General features: G+C 61.0%; 1 protein-coding gene across 1 annotated transcript in view; it reads right to left on the reverse strand.

Annotated features, from left to right (window-relative positions):
• Window positions 1-451: 451 nt before the first annotated feature.
• LOC307095964 (uncharacterized protein C4orf50) overlaps window positions 452-18,513 on the reverse strand; it is a gene marked incomplete at both ends in the record, with an annotated part of 36,377 nt that continues 18,315 nt past the window's right edge. Inside the window, 6 exons of the mRNA XM_079765601.1 lie at window positions 452-694; window positions 9,970-10,152; window positions 10,424-10,480; window positions 12,715-12,894; window positions 14,631-16,451; window positions 17,076-17,318. Of these exons, the coding sequence (XP_079621727.1) occupies window positions 452-694; window positions 9,970-10,152; window positions 10,424-10,480; window positions 12,715-12,894; window positions 14,631-16,451; window positions 17,076-17,318 (2,727 nt within the window). The remainder of the gene's footprint in view (window positions 695-9,969; window positions 10,153-10,423; window positions 10,481-12,714; window positions 12,895-14,630; window positions 16,452-17,075; window positions 17,319-18,513) is intronic.

Here is an 18,513-nt window from a genome sequence, read left to right on the forward strand (position 1 = left end):
CCGGGGCCTCCCGCCCAGCTCTGCCCACCTGTGGGCGCGGCTGCTCTGTCCTGGGGCCGCCGTGCATTGTGGGATACTCAGCAGCATCGTTGGCTCCTTCCCATGAGATGCCAGTAGCAGCTTCCTGGTTGTGACAACAAAAACATCTCCAGCCATTGCCAAGTCTGCCTCCGGGGGACCAAGTCAGGGCCGGACTGAGAACCCGGGACCAGCACTGGGTGGGTCAGAGTCCAGTAAGCACCCCCTTTGCCGCCCTGCATTTGCCAAAGCCAAACCGCTCAGCATTGGCAAGGCCCGTCCGGGGCTCCCCTCAAGCTCTAACAACCACCACAGGCCCCAAGGCAGGACCACTTGCCGCTGAGCCTGGGCCCCGACGGCTGCCAATCTCTTCCAGCGCCTGAAGGCTCGGCTTCCAATAGAGCCCGCGGGCGGCCCGGAGCGGGCTGCGGGGTCATAGCTCCAACGGTGACGCAGTGACCCGGCGACTGCCGCGGACGCTCCGGCTGAGCTCCCGGTGGAAAGCCAGGATCCTGGCGGGGCTCAGCAGCTCGGAGGGCGGGGGGCCGGCGGCCTGGGGGGCCGGGCAGGACACTCGGCCTCTGTCTCGCAGACGCTGCTCGGAGAGTCCCGGCGCCTCAGTGGCCACGGCCGGGCTAGGTCCAGGATCGGGCGTCGGCCCCGGAGGCAGGGGAGGCTGGAGGCGAGAGCATCATGAAAGGTCTCTGCTTCCCGGCCCCCGCTCCCACACGTTCCCCAGGGACAGATGGCGAGGACAGCTACTGTTTTCCAAGCACTTTCTGTGCCCGACCACAAACACGCCTCACACCTGAGCTCACGGCCTTCTGCTAAGTTCACCGAGGCCCACACCATCCCCTGGGCACAGGTGAGCCAGAGGAGATGGCGGGGGGCGGCTCGCACCCATGTCATCCAGGTGCCTGCCCAGACACCTGGTGGGTGGCCCCACGGAGCCAATGTCCTCTGCAAGACTCCTTGTTCCCAGTGGCAAGAGGTGGTGACCCTTCCCATCAGGAGGGAACCACTGTCTCCCGGACACCAGCCTTCTGCCTGCCCTGCCCAGCCCTGCCCTGCCCTGCCCTGCCCTGCCCTGCCCAGCCCTGCCCTGCTCTGCCCTGCCCTGCCCTGCCCTGCCCTGCCCTGCTCTGCCCTGCCCTGCCCTGCCCAGCCCTGCCCTTCCCAGCCCTGCCCTGCCCAGCCCTGCCCTGCCCTGCCCTGCCCAGCCCTGCCCAGCCCTGCCCTGCCCTGCCCTGCCCAGCCCTGCCCAGCCCTGCCCTGCCCTGCCCTTCCCAGCCCTGCCCTGCCCAGCCCTGCCCAGCCCTGCCCTGCCCTGCCCTGCCCAGCCCTGCCCTGCCCAGCCCTGATTTCAAAGCTCTGGACTCTCTAATCTCCACCCGCAGCTATTACACTCATGTGAGCCCTTCACGCTCAGCATCTCCCACTCACCCAGTGCCTTCCCTGCTAATGACAGGCGGGCCCACCGCACCGGGTCATGCGTCCTCCGCTTGCCTCCGCTCAGGCCTCTGAGAGGCGTGGCCACCAGGGATATAGGCAGCATGGAGCAACCCGCTCTCCATGGTCCCAGGAGGCAGTGGCCGTGAGCAGGTTTCCTGCTCAGCCCTCCCGAGTCAGGGGAAGCTGCCTGAGAAAGGCAGAGCAGGGGAGGAGGGGCTGGTGACCAAGGAGCACCCCCTGTGTGCCTCACCTGGGCCAGTCCCTCCCACGGGTGCTCCCAGCCCAGTGGGAGAGGCAGGCGAGCACATGATGCTTCAGACACGGGGCTGGCAGGGAGGCCTCAGGTGCAGTGGTGCTCCCAGGAGGGAACCTGATTGCACCCTGAGGCGGGGACGCCTGCTGGAGGAGTGGTGTCTGAGCGGGGTTTGGGGCAGGATTCTGTTACCTGCTAAAAACTGAAGTCATTCTACACTTGTGTACGTAGAATGTCAACGCCCACTTAAGGAGTCTGAACTTTACCTATATATATAAAAGCCCAGCGACCGAACAGCAGAATGACCAGAATGACCAGAATGACCAGAACGACCAGTTGACCAGTCGCTATACCGTGCACTGACCACCAGGGGGAAGATGCTCAACACAGGAGCTGCCCCCTGGTGGGAAGTGCACTCCCACAGCGGGAGCAGCCGCTCAGAGGGCGGGTCCACAGCACTTGGCTGACCGGGATAAGCGGCGCTCCCACAGCGGGCCGATCCCCACAGGTCACGCCCCCCACCGGTGCATGAATCCGTGCCCCGGGCCTCTAGTCTTGCACTAATAATACTAGTTTAAACCATCTGAAACCCTGAGTTTATAGGGAGAGGGTGGTATGACATCAGCAATTTCATATGGTTCAACCCATGACGGTGAACATTTGCTGAGCTCTTATGACATGCCAGGCATCATCCTAAGCAATTCATGCATGTGTATCCATTTGCTCTTTAACCAGAAGAGATAAGTAACATTATCCCATTACACAGATGAAGGAACAGAGGCCCAGAGGGTTCAGTGACTTGCCCAAGGCCACACAGCTACTAAGGAGGCAGAGCGAGGTTTTGAACCCAGGCTGCATGGCTCCCCAGCCTGCGCTATTCGCCGCTACCGTCTGCTGTTGTGTCGAGGGGCACGGGGCGGGATGAAGGGTCTTCGGTGGGAGATCAACATTACTCAATCATCCAAGGCTTGCCAGCCCTTTCAGGATAATTTTGAATGTTTTAGGCTCCCCCACCTTCCTTTCTTCCTCTCTAAGCTCAACCATAAAATGACGGCGACATGTGACAAATGTAGGTACTGCCCTTCAACTATGACCTCGTTTTGCTTAGAGGCCACCACTCCCTGGTGTCGTTACTTAACAAATTGGATTTCTCCGCAGGAAGCTCAGAAATCCAGAAACCCAGCTTGCAGTCCCAGGGAGAAAGCCCCGTCCTCCACGCCCATCACAGCGGACAGAGCCAAGCTGCAGGGCGTGCGGCGTGGGGCATGGGGTGTGGCCGTGAGAACCAGGCTCCTGCAGGGCCTTCCAGAGAAACAGCCCCGCAGGCCCCGCCCCCTCCTGTTCTCCATCCCATCAGGCCTTTCTGAAGCTGCCTGTGGACCCGGTACTGTGAAGCCTGGGACGGGAGCAAAACGTCCAAGGGACAGCTGCCATCTAACCACAAAGAAGCTAACGTGTCCTGTGGACTTGAGATCACGTCCAATAAAGGAAGCGTTTCCGTCCGTGACATCCAGTGAGAACCTCGGACCCAGGAGGGTTAGATGCTCTTTGGATTCCTCCATTGATTTCATCTGTGCTCTACCTACTCCCTCAAAAGGTTCCCCCTCACGGAACTCCAGATCGGCGCACCCAGGGAGGCGGGCGGGACCTCTCCTATCCCCCATCCCCCACCAATGACGGCCCAGCACCATCGGGCCACATGATGACCAGCGTACCAGCTCCAGAGCCAGGCTGCCCCGGGTGGAACCCCAGCTGTGCCACGTACTCTCTGTGTGACCTGGGGTCAGCGATCCACCTCCCTGTGCCCCCACCCCCTTTCTCACAGGTAACATTGAGCTAATGATGAGAGCCACGTGGTGGGCCAGGTGAGTACTGGATAAGCCAGTGGTCAGCAAACTGGCTCGTGAGCCACATGCGGCTCTTTGGCCCCTTGAGTGTGGCTCTTCCACAAAAGACCACGTGCGGGCGCGCACGTACAGTGCGATTGAAACTTCGTGGCCCATGCGCAGAAGTCGGTTTTCGGCTCTCAAAAGAAATTTCAATCGTTGTACTGTTGATATTTGGCTCTGTTGACTAATGAGTTTGCCGACCACTGGGATAAGCTAACACATTGCACACACAAGCCGGGCACCTGGGAGCATTCAAGAAACGAGGGGCGGGGCTGGGGGGGAGGCTCTGTCTCACTCTGTTCTTATCAGCAGCGTCCTTGAGGCCTCCGAGCCCCCTGTCTGCACCCCGCACTGCACGCAGCAGCCACATTTGATGCTTGTAGCACCCACCCCCCCCCTCCGTAATTCACAGGCACACGCCCACCGTCTTTGCGGGTGCTGTTCCTTTCTTTGCCTTCTACCTGCCCGAGATGGTACAGGTCAAAGATCGAATGTCAGAGGTAATTCTCCTAGAGAAGGAGCCAAGCTGGAAAGAAGGCCTTATTCCTGGGTAGTGAGCCTGTAGGCACGTGACTGGCCATGAAAGCCACCGGCCAGGGAAAAGCGTTCCAGGTCAGCGACAGGAGCTGCCACCACTGGACACGTCCCTCGTGCTGGGCAGTGCCTCTCGTGTTCCAGAGTCGTCCTCAGCCCTGCTTACCTGCCTCCACCTCCTAGCAGCGGCATTAGCCCTGTTCCCAGTGAGGGGAGTTAGGAGCACGAGGGAACCCGCCCGCATCCCCTGAATTACAGCTGGGATGTGAACGCAGGCCGGTCAGACTCGGCAGCTCAGAATTCGTCACGTCCGTTTTCTCTGAATTCAGAGAACTGCTCCGGCTCTGACCGGGTGGGGCATTTTGGACCAAACCTCCAGGAAGTACAATGGGGAGAGCGGAACGAAATACAACAGAAGAGCTCTTTGCACCAGCTGAGAGCTCCGGGGAATGCGCGGGTTTGTGGGGCGATCGCTGGAAGCAGGAGAGAAGCCAGGAATAGCTGGCACAGCCCCGGAGGCCGCCTGTCCCCTCCGCCGCCGGTGAAGGCGGGGTCTGCACGTGAGGGTGGCAGCTGAGTGTGGAAGCCAAGCAGAGCTCCAGGGGCCACGGGGAAGGCCACAGGCTTTGCCTAGGATCCTGAAGGCTCTGCCCTAGGAATAAGCGTGAACAAGACAGGAAGCAGACGCCCTAAGCACGGAAGCAGCTGATGTGAGGCAGGTCTGCACCGGCCCAGCTGCCTGTCAGAAGCTGCAGGAATCCTCTCTGGATACAGACAATATCAAGCTCAACCTCAAATTATGATTTTTGCACAAGTTTCCATACACAGTGTCCAGCACTCACTGAAAAACAACCAGACACAGAACACAGGATTTAATAAGAAACACAACTTAGCCCAGCAAAGTGTAGCTCAGTGGTTGAGCATTGTCCCCTGCACCAAGAGGTCGCTGGTTCTATTCCCCGTCAGGGCCCGTGCCCCAGTGTTGTGGGCTCGATCCCCAGTAGGGGGCGTGCAGGAGGCAGCCGATCCATGATTCTCTCTCATTGATGTTTCGATCTCTCTCTCCCTCTTCCTTCCTCTCTCTCTCTCAAACCAATAAAAACATAGAAATAGAAAGAGCCGAGGCGAGGAAACCAGTCTTCGTGGTGTTGGCCATTTTCTCCTTCTTGGCCTGGTGATGCCCTCACGGGTGTGGGGCGCCCTGGGATATTCACGGAGCTGCCCACTGCCGCGGGTGCCCTCTGTGTGTGTGACACACCTCCCATGGGAAGTTTATTTAAGAAGGTCCTCTCACCTCCGGAGGACCCAGTCGCGCTGTCTGTGCTGGCCACTCCGCCGCAGTCACGGGCCAGGGCTCCGGACTCCACGGTCTTGGGAGGGCGCTGTCCATGTCAGGACTCAGGAGAGCGCTCTGAGCTGGAAGAGGATGGTCTCAGTCAGGCCTCCACCAGAGGTCCAGTCAACACGTCTCTGAGCCTTGTCCTAACCCTTTTCATTCCCACATCCCCACGCCCGTGATCAGGCCCTCTCAGGGGCCTGGAACTCTCTACGCGCCTCCTCCACACGCCTCTGATGGTTCTGTCATGGTCTTGGGCAGCCTAAACACTGCCTTCCTGCCTCGCCTTCCCCTGCCTGGCCTCGGGCTCCTTCTGCTCTGGGACCGGCTCATCTTTGTAAACAGCACCTGCCTGGGAGCGCATGGCAGCCTCCCAGTGATGCGGGAAGAATAAGTGACTCAGTCAACCTAGTACACTTCCTTCCTCCTTCCTTCTTCCTTCTTCCTTCCTTCCTTCCTTCCTTCCTTCCTCCTTCCTTCTTCCTTCCTTCCTTCTTTCTTCTTCCTTCCTTCCTTCTTCCTTCCTTCCTTCCTCCTTCCTTCCTCCTTCCTTCCTCCTTCCTTCCCCTTCCTTCCTTCCTTCCTTCCTTCCTCCTTCCTTCCTCCTTCCTTCCCCTTCCTTCCTTCCTTCCTTCCTTCCTTCCTTCCTTCCTTCCTTCTTCCTCCTTCCTTCCTTCCTTCCTTCCTTCCTTCCTCCTTCCTTCCTTCCTTCCTTCCTTCCTTCCTCCTTCCTTCCTTCTTCCTTCCTTCTTCCTTCCTTCTTCCTTCTTCCTTTCTTTCTTTCATTTATTTATTTAAAACATGTATTTTATTGATTTTAGAGCAAGAAGAAGGGAGAAAGATAGAGAATAGAAACATCAATGAGAGGGAACCATTGATTGGCTGCCTCCTGCACACCTGCTATACCTCCTACTGGGGATCGAGCCCACAGCCCTGGTATGTGCCCTGACCAGGAATCAAACCAGTGACCTCTTGGATCCTAAGTCAACGCTCAACCACTGAGCCCAACTGGCCGGCCCACTTCCTTCTTTTGAGGTTGAGGAAGCCGAGCCCAGACAAGGAAGGAGACTTACACCAATTAATGGCCAAAGCAGGACCACCAAAATGCATGCCCCTCCACCTGTGAGAACAGACCAGCTACAAACTGAGGACAAATCTCTTCTTGGGTCAGGCACTAGACACTCCTGAGAAAGGTCACATTACCCGCCTTTGGAAGATCAGCATCGGGGGCTCAGAGAGGTCAACGAACTCATCCAAGGTCACCCAGCTGGTCAGAACAGACCTCATAAGAGCGGCTCCCTGAGCAGGTCTCAAGAGGAGCGCAGTTACCTGAAGGTAACGCCCCCCACGCTGCCGTCTGAACCGGAACAGCTATTCTTACTGATCTCACAGGAGTGCCTGTTGCCTCTCGCCTTAAAAGGCTTTTTATTTTCAGGTGAATATGGGGAACTGCGGGCTGGGGAGCTGGACCATTCTGCAGCGGCAGCATTTTCCTAACCTGTTCTCCTGAGTTGTGAAGCGGGAAGGCAGCGTGAGCAGGAAAGGGAGGGGGAGCGGCTCAGTTCCTCCTTGTCTGCACTTGACATGGGTGTTCCCTGCCCCTCCCCCTGGCAGGTCAGAGCCCAGGGCTGGTCCTGCCCGAGCCGCACTGACCTGTCCCAGCCGCTGGCGTCTCCGGCTCCCCGGCGGGGTGGCGGCGGGTCTGGAAGAAGAGACATCCCAGCAGTTACCCTGCATGACCGGGAGGGAGCTTACACAGGTGACGACCGGACAGAGCAGGGCCGCACGCAGAGTCCTCCCCAGCTTCCTGCCCACCGGCCAGCGGGGGAGGCCGGGCCAGGCCTGCGCAGGTGAAGCTGCCCGCCGCTCACTGGCCAGGTCAGGTGACCCAGCCCGCCCCCTCCATCTACTTGCAGGGTTTTGTCAGAACCAAATGAGAGCGGAGGTCTGCCAACTGCCCCCCAGGAGAGCAGGCAGATCAGGCCCCGCCCTAAGGCCCCGCCCCCCACGGACATTTTTGGGGAATATTCTAAACTTCCTGAAAGGCAGGCGCTAAAGAGAACAGGATCGCCTGGGTCCCCGGAGGCCCAGCCCGGGCTGCTGGTTTGATGAGTGAGGGGGTGTAGGGCGCTGGGTCTCGCTGCGGCGTTTTAGAGGAGCCTCCACTTCTGCAGGCCCGGGTCCGGGTCTTGTTACTGAGCCCCGGCGGAGAGCGGGACCTTTCCAGGAGGAGGAGGGGAGAGGCAGAGTGGGGGCCGAGGGGGAGGCCGCAGGGCAGCTTTCGGGCCGCTCACCCCCTCCCCCGGGCTGTGGCCCAGCCCCCGACTCCCCCAAGGAAGACCAGCTCCGGTTGTGCTCAGTAAACGTTTGTGGGATGAAGTGGCAGAGCTGGGTTTTGTGGTTTGTGGGGGGATCGGGGAGGCGTCCCCCGATCGTGAAAACGGGGTTATTCTTAGAGAGATGGATTGTAAAATAAAGCAAGACAGGTCCGCAGACTCAGTCACCTCAGAAGGAGGGGGTGGAAGCTTATAACTGGCCATGGCCTTTCAAAAGGTCTGTGGGGACCCCCGGCCCACGGGGAGACGTGTCCAAGAACAGGAGCCCCTCCTCCCAGGAAATAATACATCAATGAGGGCACCTGACGCTCCCTATCCCCATCCTAGGCTCCCAAGCAACCTCCGATCATAAATGCGCACCACTAACAAATGAATGAATGAATGAATGAATGAATGAATGAGTGAGCCTGAATTCCCATGACTCCACTAGAGGGGAGGCCATGCTGACATTTTCCCATCCCCACACTGGATACTTCAGCTGTGCGTCGTTCTGTTTCCCAGAGGAAACGAACACATTCGTGTGCGGGTTTGTACATCAGTCTCTGTGAACTTGGGCACCGTAGGTCAGCCAGTGCAATCCCAGTGGCCATCCCAGTTCTGGTTTCAGAGCCCGCAGGACTGGAGCAGCCCTGGAGGGCGGGGCTCTCCCTGCCTGACTCCTCCCCCCAGGTGACAGACTCCTCCTGGTCTCAGGCCCTGAAACTTGGCTTCAGTTGGCCTCAGTCAACTGCGCCAGCCATTCCAACAGCATGCTGGCCGCGCCCCTCAGCACTCTCGGGCCTGGAGCGGTGGGAAGGGACCAGCACGGGCTGGGGTCTGAGGCGGTGGACTCAAAGGCTGCTCTGCACCACGTCGCCGTGTGGCCCCGAGCAGGCCCGCGGCCTCCGGGTCTCCATCTTCTCCGTGTGTGGGGCTTGGACCAGGGTCAGCCGAGGCTCTCTGCAGGCCGTGGGGCAGGACGGATGGAGAAGATGGGCTTTGCAGAGGCCGGGCTGAGGAGGCAGAGGGGAGACGCAGGCCTGGGGCTCAGCTGCCGAGAGCAGGAGCCCGGAGACCAGGGCCGCTGCGCCCACAGCAGGAGCTGCATTGCACCCGCACACCATTGCTGGCTGGTCCTCGGAACGGGGCTGCACACCTGTGTGTGTGAGTGTGTGTGTCTGTGTGTGTGTGCACATGCAAGCGGGTGTGGGCAGGCTCGGCTGAGCACCCGTGGGTGCTGCGCACACAGATGCCAGGACTGCTGTTCAGGGCCAGGCAGACCCAGGAGCACCTTTCCCAGACCTGGGGCAGAACGGACTGCCATCACCTGGGGCTGTGTGACCCTGAGTGAGACTCCCAACCTCTCTGAGCCTGTTTCCTCTTTCACTGAGCAGGAGGAGAAGACCCTCATTCATTTAACTCATTATTCATTCATTCACCTGGAAATGCCCTGAGCAGCTTCTCTGTGCAAGGTACTAGGGTAAGGTGACCAGATCGTCCCGCTTTTGGCGGGACAGTCCCAATTTTTAACAATTTGTCCCGCGTCCCAAAACGCCGTGGGACACGGGACAAATTGTTAAAAATCGGGACTGTCCTGCCAAAAGCGGGACGATCTGGTCACCTTATACTAGGGAGACAGATGGCTGTGGAGCGGCTCTGGCCCCTGCAGAGAGGTGCCAACCAAACTCCCGCCACATCAGGGGGAAAGTTCCTCCCAAGTGACCCCTCAGGCATATCCACGTGCCTTGGAGGACAGAGGGAGGGTGGCTAACTCTGTGGTCTGGGGGATTCAGAGCAAGCTCCCTGGGCCCCGAAGGATGGGTTGGAGGCTGGAGGGCAAACAAGGATCTTGCCAGAGGAAGCGGCATGTACTAAGGTCCTGAGGCACACGGGAGAGCCGTCTGGTGAAGAACGGCACAGTGCTATGTGACACTGAGCTCAAGCCGCTGTTGGTGCGTCTGTCTCCTGCACGTTAAGGGTAAGGATGGCCACACCCCCTTCCCACGCCAGCCCCGAGCACAGGTGCGGGCACAGAGGAGGCATTTGGGGCGTGTTCCCCGGGGGGTCGGGGGCAGAGGGAGAAAGGGGGGACAGTGCAGGCCAGGCAGGTGGACCGGGTCACTTGCCCACAGCCCCACAGGAAGAGGGACAGGGGTGTCTCTGGGAACTGACCTCTGGGGCCCCGGGAGGCAGGAAGGTGGCGGTGTACTCGGCCAGCGCCACGTCGTCTACCATGCTGCGCACCGTCTGGCAGAGCAGGCGATCGGCCGGCCCGTGGCGGCTCAGCTCCCGCAGCAGGTGTGTGAGCAGGTGGTTCCTGTCCCGGCACTTCTGGACCAGGGAGGCCAGCTTGGCCTGTGGGACGAAGACGCAGCCGGTGGGTCCTCGGACACAGGGCGTCCAGGGGCTGGGGCATCGGCTCCCTATTCTGCACACCCCCCAGCCCCGCCTGTGCGCAGCCCTCCTGGGAATGAGCCCAGGCGCGCGCCAGAGTCAGCGGGTTTGGGAGTGAGCGCCCTCTGTCACCCTCCCTCCCAGGACTTTCACAGGACACAGAGGGTCACACCTCTGATGGGAAACAAGCTTTTCTGAGAGGCCTTCTCTGTTGGCGGCACGAACGTGTTACCTTCAGAGGGGTCACAGCCAAGTTGGCCTCGTGTTGCTTTCTCTGAAGTTCGTCAACCTGGAGAAGACACGTGTTGACAGGGCTGAGCCGTTGTCCCCCGCCCCTGCCTCCCCGCGGGTGGCTCACCCAGGCCGGCTGTGTCCCCTCCTCTCCCACAGGAAGTCTCGGGGGAACGGCCTCTCCCGTCACCTGTCACCTCGGCAGGGTCGGGAGCAGGGGCGCCCTGAGCATGGGCGAGCGAGCCCCACGCCAGTTCCGCCGCCCCTCCCTCAGGAAGGAAGCCTTCCCGGGTCCCCGCCAGGTGCCAGAGCCCCTGGCGCCACGTTACCCCTGCGGGTTCCCGGCCCGGCCACTCCCTGGAACGGTGGCCTGTGCGAGCCACTTTCTCTGCCTCCATTCTCCCATCTGTGGGTAACGTTAGTGCACATGCAGGGGTGGTGACTGCAGCCAGGACTCCGTGAATGAGGACCAGGCCTGGCACCCAGTCAGCACCCCAGGACTGTGCACCAGAGCTACCATCTGGCCAGAGGGGCAAGGCACGGAGAGACGCCACCTGGGCCTTCTAGCCCCGCCCAGCGCCGGCTAAACCAAGAGATCCGGGTGCCTGTGGGGCAGAACTGCCCGGCCAGGCCTACTCGAGTGCCTGACCCACAGCATACAGGCCGTTCCACGGAGGGCGTCCGAGTTCTCACTCACTCTCCTGTCCCCACGAGCAAAAGTCCTTCTCCTCCTCCCACCTCTCTGAGCCCTAAGCACACGCCCGGAATAGAATGTGTGTGGGGTGTAATGAAGCCTCATGCAGAATGCCTTGCATCTTGGTTTTGTTTTGTTTTGTTTTTTTGTTTTGTTTTGTTTGTTTTATTGTTGTTGTTGTTAATCCTCTCACCCAAGGATATTTTTCCACTGATTTTTAGAGAGTGGAAGAGAGAGGGAAAAACAGAGAGAAACATCGATGTGAGAGAAACACATTGGTCGGCTGCCTCCTGCACGCTTCGCAATGGGAACAGAGCCTGCAACCCGGGCATGTGCTCTTGACCGGAATCGAACCCGGGACCCTTCAGTCCACAGGCCGACGCTCTATCCACTGAGCCAGACCGGCTAGGGCTCATCTTGTTTTTTTTTCCTTTGATTTAATATCGTGGTGTGATTTCCATGTCAACACAAATGGATCACGTCCTTTTATAATCTTGCCTGTTATTTGATCATGAGGCTGAAACATAATTCATTAACTAATTCTTATTTTGAAAATGCATATTGTCCCTGCTCCTTTATCTGCAGACCAGTGACCACTGTATCTGTATTGCGGCTCCTTTCTGATAAGCCCAGAGTAAAAGGCCAGCTCCTAGCGGACTGTCTGACGCTGGGAGGCGCTCGGTGATTGGCAGGCGTGGGGTAAACTTCTCTCTGCTTCGGTTTAGGAAACGGCCTGACTCCGTTGCCGTGAGCTGTGTACCGGCTGTTTCCAGTCACAAAGTCAACGAGAAAAGAGTGAAAAGACAACAGACGAGAGAAGGCATTTCCAAATCAGATCCCGAACAAGGGACATGACATACAGCAAATTCTTACAGCTCAACAACAGCAAAAGGCAACTACAAGATGCACAGAGGGTCTGAACAGACTTTCTCCAAAGATCTACGCATCTCCAAGGAGCACCTTTTTAAAACGGAGATAATTACAGCTTCACATGCAGCTGTAAGAAGTCATGCAGAGACCCCCAGATAGTTCGCTGGCTTCCCCTGAAGGGAGCATTTGCCACCAAATAATGTCAGTTCATTATATTGATACACTCCACCAGCTTCATTCAGGTGTTTCCAGCTTGCTTGTACTTGTGTGTGTGTGTGTGTGTGTGTGTGTGTCTGTGTATATGTGTCTATGTGTCTATGTCTATCTATGTCTGTGTATATGTGTATGTCTATGTGTCTCTGTGTGTGTACGTGTGTTTGTGTCTGTATGTGTGTGTGTCTGTGTGTGTCTATCTGTGTGTCTGTGTGTATCTGTGTCTGTGTACCGGGCTCTATACAGTTTCAGCACCTGTGTAGGTTCACGTCTCCACCACACAGACAGGTCCCTGAACAGGTCGGATGCCACCGGATCTGCGTTCTTTTTAGAATGGACAGGTGAGCTGCATGGAGGTTTTCTCTCTATGCTGCCCGGTACTTTGTCAATCTGATCAATACTAACCAGTTGCTGGAAACGGCCGGTGAGAGCTGACCCGGTTCCTTTTTCCGTTCTCAAAACTTCCCGGAGGGTGGGGCCCCCGGTTCACGAGAGAGGCCGCCCTGCCCGCCTACCTGGCCCTGGAGCTGGTCCCGGCGACGGAGGGCCTGGTCGCGGGCCGCCTGCAGCTGCCGGCCCGCAGACGCCTGGTCCCTGAGCTGGCACTGCAGGGTCAGCACCTGGTGGTGGAGCCGCCGGACACGCAGCCGGAGGGCCTCCTCCGCGGTCTCGGCCTCGGCCTCGGCGCCCGGGGGCTGCGGGACACAGACTCAGTGACAGTCTCAGCTTACCTGCCAAGGAATGGGCCTTCGCCAATGCATTTTTCGTCGTGGGTCCTCACCCGAGAATAATGTTTCCGTTGACTTTTAGGGAGAGGGGAAGGGAAGGGAAAGAGAGAGACACACACACAACAATGTGAGACAGACGCATCTCCTGGCTGCCTCCCGGACACGCCCCACCTGGGACTGGGGATCGAACCCGCAACCGAGGTAGGTGCCCGTGACCGGGAATCCAACCCGAGCCCCTTTAGTGCTCGGGGCCCGTGCTCTAACCACTGGGCAACAGCGGGCAGGGCAGGTTTTTTTCTGCTTATGTTTTCCTAACAGTTAAAAACTTCGAGAAGGTAAAGGAGCAGAAATCACTCCTAATCCTATGAGCCGGCATCACCATCATCACGACCCACGTGTGTTCTTCCCCTTCGCTCTGTGCTCTTACACACGCGCTCATATCATGTGGGTGTGAGTGCGTGGCCCGTGCTGGGCTTCTCCAGGGTGGATGTCGGGCGCAGGTCTGGGAAACTGAGGTCTGACAGTAACATCTTAAAACATTATTTTCTAAAAAACCTCTTTCACCTGTATTTTCAAAGGCACGGGGACAGCACGGCATTTCGGAGTCTGACTGACAGCTGCCGGGCGGTCACCACTGCCCTGAGCACAGGGAGGCGAGTGGAGTTTCATGTTCAAACCCAACTGTGAGCGGCTCCTTACAGGGACGCTTCATAGAGCATTTGTAGAAAGCAGAAGATACTGCGTTTTAAACAGCTTTCTTTTAAAACTATATTTTTTTATTGATTTCAGAGAGGAAGGGGGGGGGGGAGAGAGAGAGAGAGAGAGAGAGAGAGAGAGAGAGAGAGAGAGAGAGAAAGAAACATCAATGATGAGATCGACCGGCTGTGGAGCCTGTAACCCCGGTATATGCCCTGACCGGAAATCAAACCCTGATCTCCTGTTCATAGGCGAGCCATGCGGCCGGGCTAAACAGTTTTATTAAACCCGTGCAAACTCACACTGTGGGTCCCACACAGCGGGTGGGAGGAGAGGGAGGCCGTGGGAACTGTGGTTAAGTAATTGGGATGCTGCTGCCCCCGGTGGCCTGGAGTCTACATTTTTATTTTTAAGAGCATTTATGTAGACACCCAGGCGTGCACATACATACACGCATGTCCACATATCTATGTTTCTTTCCTTTGTTTATATATATTTTTATTGACTTCAGAGAGGAAGGGGAGGGAGAGAGAGATAGAAATATCAATGATGAGAGAGAATCATGGATCGGCTGCCTACTGCACGCCCCCTACTGGGGATCGAGCCTGCAAACCAGGCATGTGCCCTTGACCACAATCAAACCCAGGACCCTTCCGTCTGCAGGCTGACGCTCTACCCACTGAGCAAACTGGCTAGGGCTTACTTTCTATATAAAATTCAGTCTGTATCTTTGTGGCTCTGCTCCCTCTGGCCACGCCAGGAGCAGCTGTCCATGCCACGAGAGGATGCTGAAGACGCGGTGCGCGCGGCTCTGGCCTGCTGGGTGCTCAGGTTAGCCCAGACACCGCTCACTGACTCCCCGGGCCTGTGTGTTCTCACCGGTCAATGGCGGTGGCGGCTGCGCCTCCTCTCCGAGCTGCAGGAGGGTGGGTGGCATGCGTGAGGGGGTGGGCACAGTCTAGAACGTTAGCAAGAGGAGATGAGGCAGCTACGCAGAGTCAACCTACCTGGTGGCCGCTGCCCAGGGGCGTCAGCGCCGGCCCTGGGCCCGCAGAGCGCCGCGGTCCATCCTCCTCTTTCCCCACCGCGGCCTCTTCCACTCCCGTCCCACGGATGTCTCCCGGCAGGACACCCACACCGGCCCTTCTCCCGACCAGCGGAGGAGTGGCCGCCTCGGCTCCACGCCTGGGACTCTCTGTGCCCGCGGAAGGGCCCACCCTCTCTCCTCCAGGCAGACCCGTGTCCTTCTCCAAGGGCGGCCCGGGGGCTCCTGCCGTCAGCGGCTCTGAGGGCGGACTCGCCTGCACCGCCCTGTCCACGGCGCCCACCTTGTCCACGGCGCCCACCTTGTCCACGGCGCCCACCTTGTCCACGGCGCCCACCATGTCCACAGCGCCCACCCTGTCCACAGCCCCCACCTTGTCCACGGCTCCCACCATGTCCACGGCGCCCACCATGTCCACAGCGCCCACCTGGTACACGGCGCCCACCATGTCCACGGAGCCCACCATGTCCACGGCGCCCACCTGGTCCACCGCCACCTGGCTTTTCCCCTGGGGGCGCTGCTCTGCTCCCCGGAGATGCCCCGCGTCTGAGCTCACCCCCAGGGCGACCTCCCTCTCCAGGACCCGGATCCTGTGCAGCAGGTGCGCGTTCTCCCCTCGAAGGGCCCCGATCATGTCCTCTATCCCCAGCACCACCTCCCTGACCAGCTCTTTGTAGCCCAGCCCGAGCTCCGAGATCAGCGCCTTGAGCTCCCGGTTCTCCTGGGCGGCGTCCTGCATGAGGCCCCGGCACCGCCGGGCGCCCGCGGACACGGCCGTCTGCAGCCGGCCCAGCCCCCGCCGCAGGCTCTCGTTCTCCTCCTCCAGCTCGGAGATCCGGAGGTAGCTCCTCCCGTTGCAGTCCTCCAGGTCGGCGAGGAGCTGCAGGTACTGGTCCAGCTCCCCGCGCAGGCGGGAGACATCGCCCAGCAGCGCCCCGTTGTCCCGCTCGAGCGCAGAGACTCTGCCCGCCTGCCTCTCGCTCTGCGTCCGGAGGGCCCGGAGGGTTCCGTGGCATCGCTCCCGGTCTCGCCGAAGCCGGGCGTTGTCCTGTAAAACGCGGCTCCTCTCCTCCTTCAGTCCGGAGACCAGCCGACGAAACCGGCTCCTGGCGCGCTCCAGGGCCCTCGGTGGCGGACGGGGGCTCTGGCCCAGCTCCGAGGGCCCCCCTGGGCCGGGGCGCAGGTCCCCCGAATCAGGCCCCGCCCCTGGGAGAACGTGGCCAGTGCCCAGGGCCTCGGTCTCTCCTGGCCTCACATCTTCACGACTCCCCTCGGGGCCTGCTGCCTTCGCGGGACCAGTCTCCAAAGCCTCTGCGTGCTCCTGGCCACCGCGCCCTCTCCCGGCAGAGCCCCCGTCCTCCCCCGCCAACGGGGCCGCCGCGCGCCCCCAGCCCCCGCTCCCACGCCTCAGGACCGACAGCTGCAGGAAACAGGCCTCCATCTCCTCAGCGAACGCCTCTATTGTGAGCGCGGGCCCGGTCTGTCCTTCGCGTGGGGACCTCGGGGGCCTCGGAGGCGTCGGGGGCCTGGCGGGTTGGGCTCCAGCGGGTGAGAAGGCCCGTGTGGGAGGCGGCAGCAAACCGCCCTCTCCCCCGAGGAAGAGGGTTTCCTCCACCTCCCATTCCTTGGCGCCCACGCTGGATCCTTCCAGACACAGCGGCTGCTCCTGGCCCGGCCCCCCATCCCCGGGGCGTTCCTCCAGCAGCAGCGGGGCAGTGATGGCCCACGGGGGGCTGTCCTCGTGGCCCTGGGGGCTCCTGGGGGCCCCGTCCTCCGCGGGGAGCTGAGCGCCGGGTGGAGACGGCCCTTTGGCACCGTGAGGCCTGAAGGAGGCGGCTGCGGAGGCCTCTTCCCCCCCCTCCTCCTCCTCCTCCTCCTCCTCCTCCTCCTCCTCCTCCGATGGAAAGCCTCCTAGGAGCCCCCACACGTGCCCTTCCGCCCGCCGCCTGCTGCCCAGGGACGAGGGGCCCTCGGTGGCCGTGGCGGCCTCCCCCTGCGGAAGAGGTGGGGGGAGCTCCCACCCGGGCCGAGGGCAGGAGGTGGCGGCCGGGGGCCCGGAAGCCCCACGTGTGTTCCGCAGGCCTCCCAGGGCGCCAGCACCGTCCTCCACGCTGGGGTCCTCCTGGCTTTCCTGACGCCCCTGGCACCTGTCCCCGAGGTCTTCCTCCTTCCTGCCCCACGTCCTGCTCGCCTCCCACGCCTCGGCTCTCCACTCCGCGGCTCCTCCTCCCTCCTCCCACGGGCCGCTCCGATCGCCGGGCCCTGTCCCAGGAAAGCGGTGGGGTGGAGTCTGTGGGGTCTCCCGGCAGAGGGGGGCTCCGTGGCTCCCTGTCGGGGGGTGGTTCCAGCAAGACTGTCCCACGGCTAGGGGTGCAGGCAGGGGCCCAGCGTCCAGCCCCTGTTGGACCTGGGGTTCTGGAAACACGGCCTGGAGCAGCAGGGCAGCGGGGCCACCGGCGGGCCCCCAGGGCGGGAGCACAGACGTCTGCACCAGGAGGAGGGACTCCTGGGCCACGGTGGCTGCTGGCCGCTGCGCGGGGATCCAGGCCAGCTCCGCGGGGAGGAGGGAGGCGTCGGCGCTCTGCCCCGAGGGGCAGCCACAGAGCAGGAGGAGCGTCTGTCCGTGCGGGGCGGGCTCAGCCGGAGCAGGCTAGGAGGGAAGAGAGGAGAGGTGGGAATCAGCCCCCTCCGCCACATACCCCCTCTACCCCGTCTCCTCATGTCCCGGGGCTTCCTCACCAGCCACATAGGCCTCCCTAACGCACCCCAGGGCCTGGGCACCTGCTCTGCCCTCTGCCCAGAATGCCCTTCGCTCAGAGCCCTCCTGGCTCACCCCTGGCTCCGTTCATCTCCCCTCACAAGGTGCTTCCTCAGAAAGGCCCCCCCCCCGAGCACGTCCACTCCCTGCCATTGAAGCCGCTTTCTCCCGCACGGCGCCCCCCCCCCGCCCGCCCCCACCCCGTGAGTCTGTGCGAGGGCGCAGCTCCTCCTCCGCCCGCCCTGTCCGGCGCGGGGGCCACGGGCCTACGGGGCTTCCAGGGGGAAACGCAACGAGAGTCAGCGCTCGGTTCTGCGGCCCCAGGGCCCGTGTCGAGTGCTGCGCGGCTGCCATCCTGCACAGCAGGGATGCAGAACGGGGCAGCGTCCGGAAGGTTCTGGGGGCGGCGGGGTGCAGACTGCTTCCCAGGCAGGGGCCCTGGCCTGGAAGAGTGCCGGGCACATGGGTGCTCCAGAGATACCTTCAAGTGCATTTTACCGTCTTTATTCCGTTCTTTTTCAGAGGGGAGGACTGGCCCCGCTCACAGAACTGACCCAGCCTGGGCTGGGCCTCGGCCTGCAGGGAGGGAGGGGCCCTCGGGCTCACATGTGACCACGGCCGCCCTGCCACGGGCTGGCCAGTCTTCCCACCCGCCGCCCCTGCGCCGCCCGCCCCTGTCCTCCTGTCTAACTCCATCCTGCCGCCTGGATGGAGGGGGCGCCAATTCCTCCATGAAGCCCTCCTAACCCCCCCCCCACATGCACAGACACGCACGTGCACATACATACACAGGCGCACACACGTGTGTGTGCACACACGTGCACACACACGCACGTGCACACACACACGCACACAGTGCCTCAGTGAATGAAGGAAGAAGCAGGGAAGACCCTCTGCTGAGCCCCAGAGCCAGCCAGGCGGAGCGGCCTGAGCTCTGCTCACGTGCCTCTGCCCTTCATTTTCAGGAAACGCTGGGCCTCAAAGCGAGCCAGGCAGGGCCGGGGGGCTGGGGGAGGGGGTCGGCTCCTGACCCTCGGGGGACAGATGGGCGGAGTGTGGGCTGCAGAGCCAGAGCTCGGGTCCAGCC

Source organism: Cnephaeus nilssonii (assembly GCF_951640355.1).
Source record: "Cnephaeus nilssonii genome assembly, chromosome: 1".
Lineage (NCBI taxonomy): Eukaryota > Metazoa > Chordata > Mammalia > Chiroptera > Vespertilionidae > Cnephaeus > Cnephaeus nilssonii.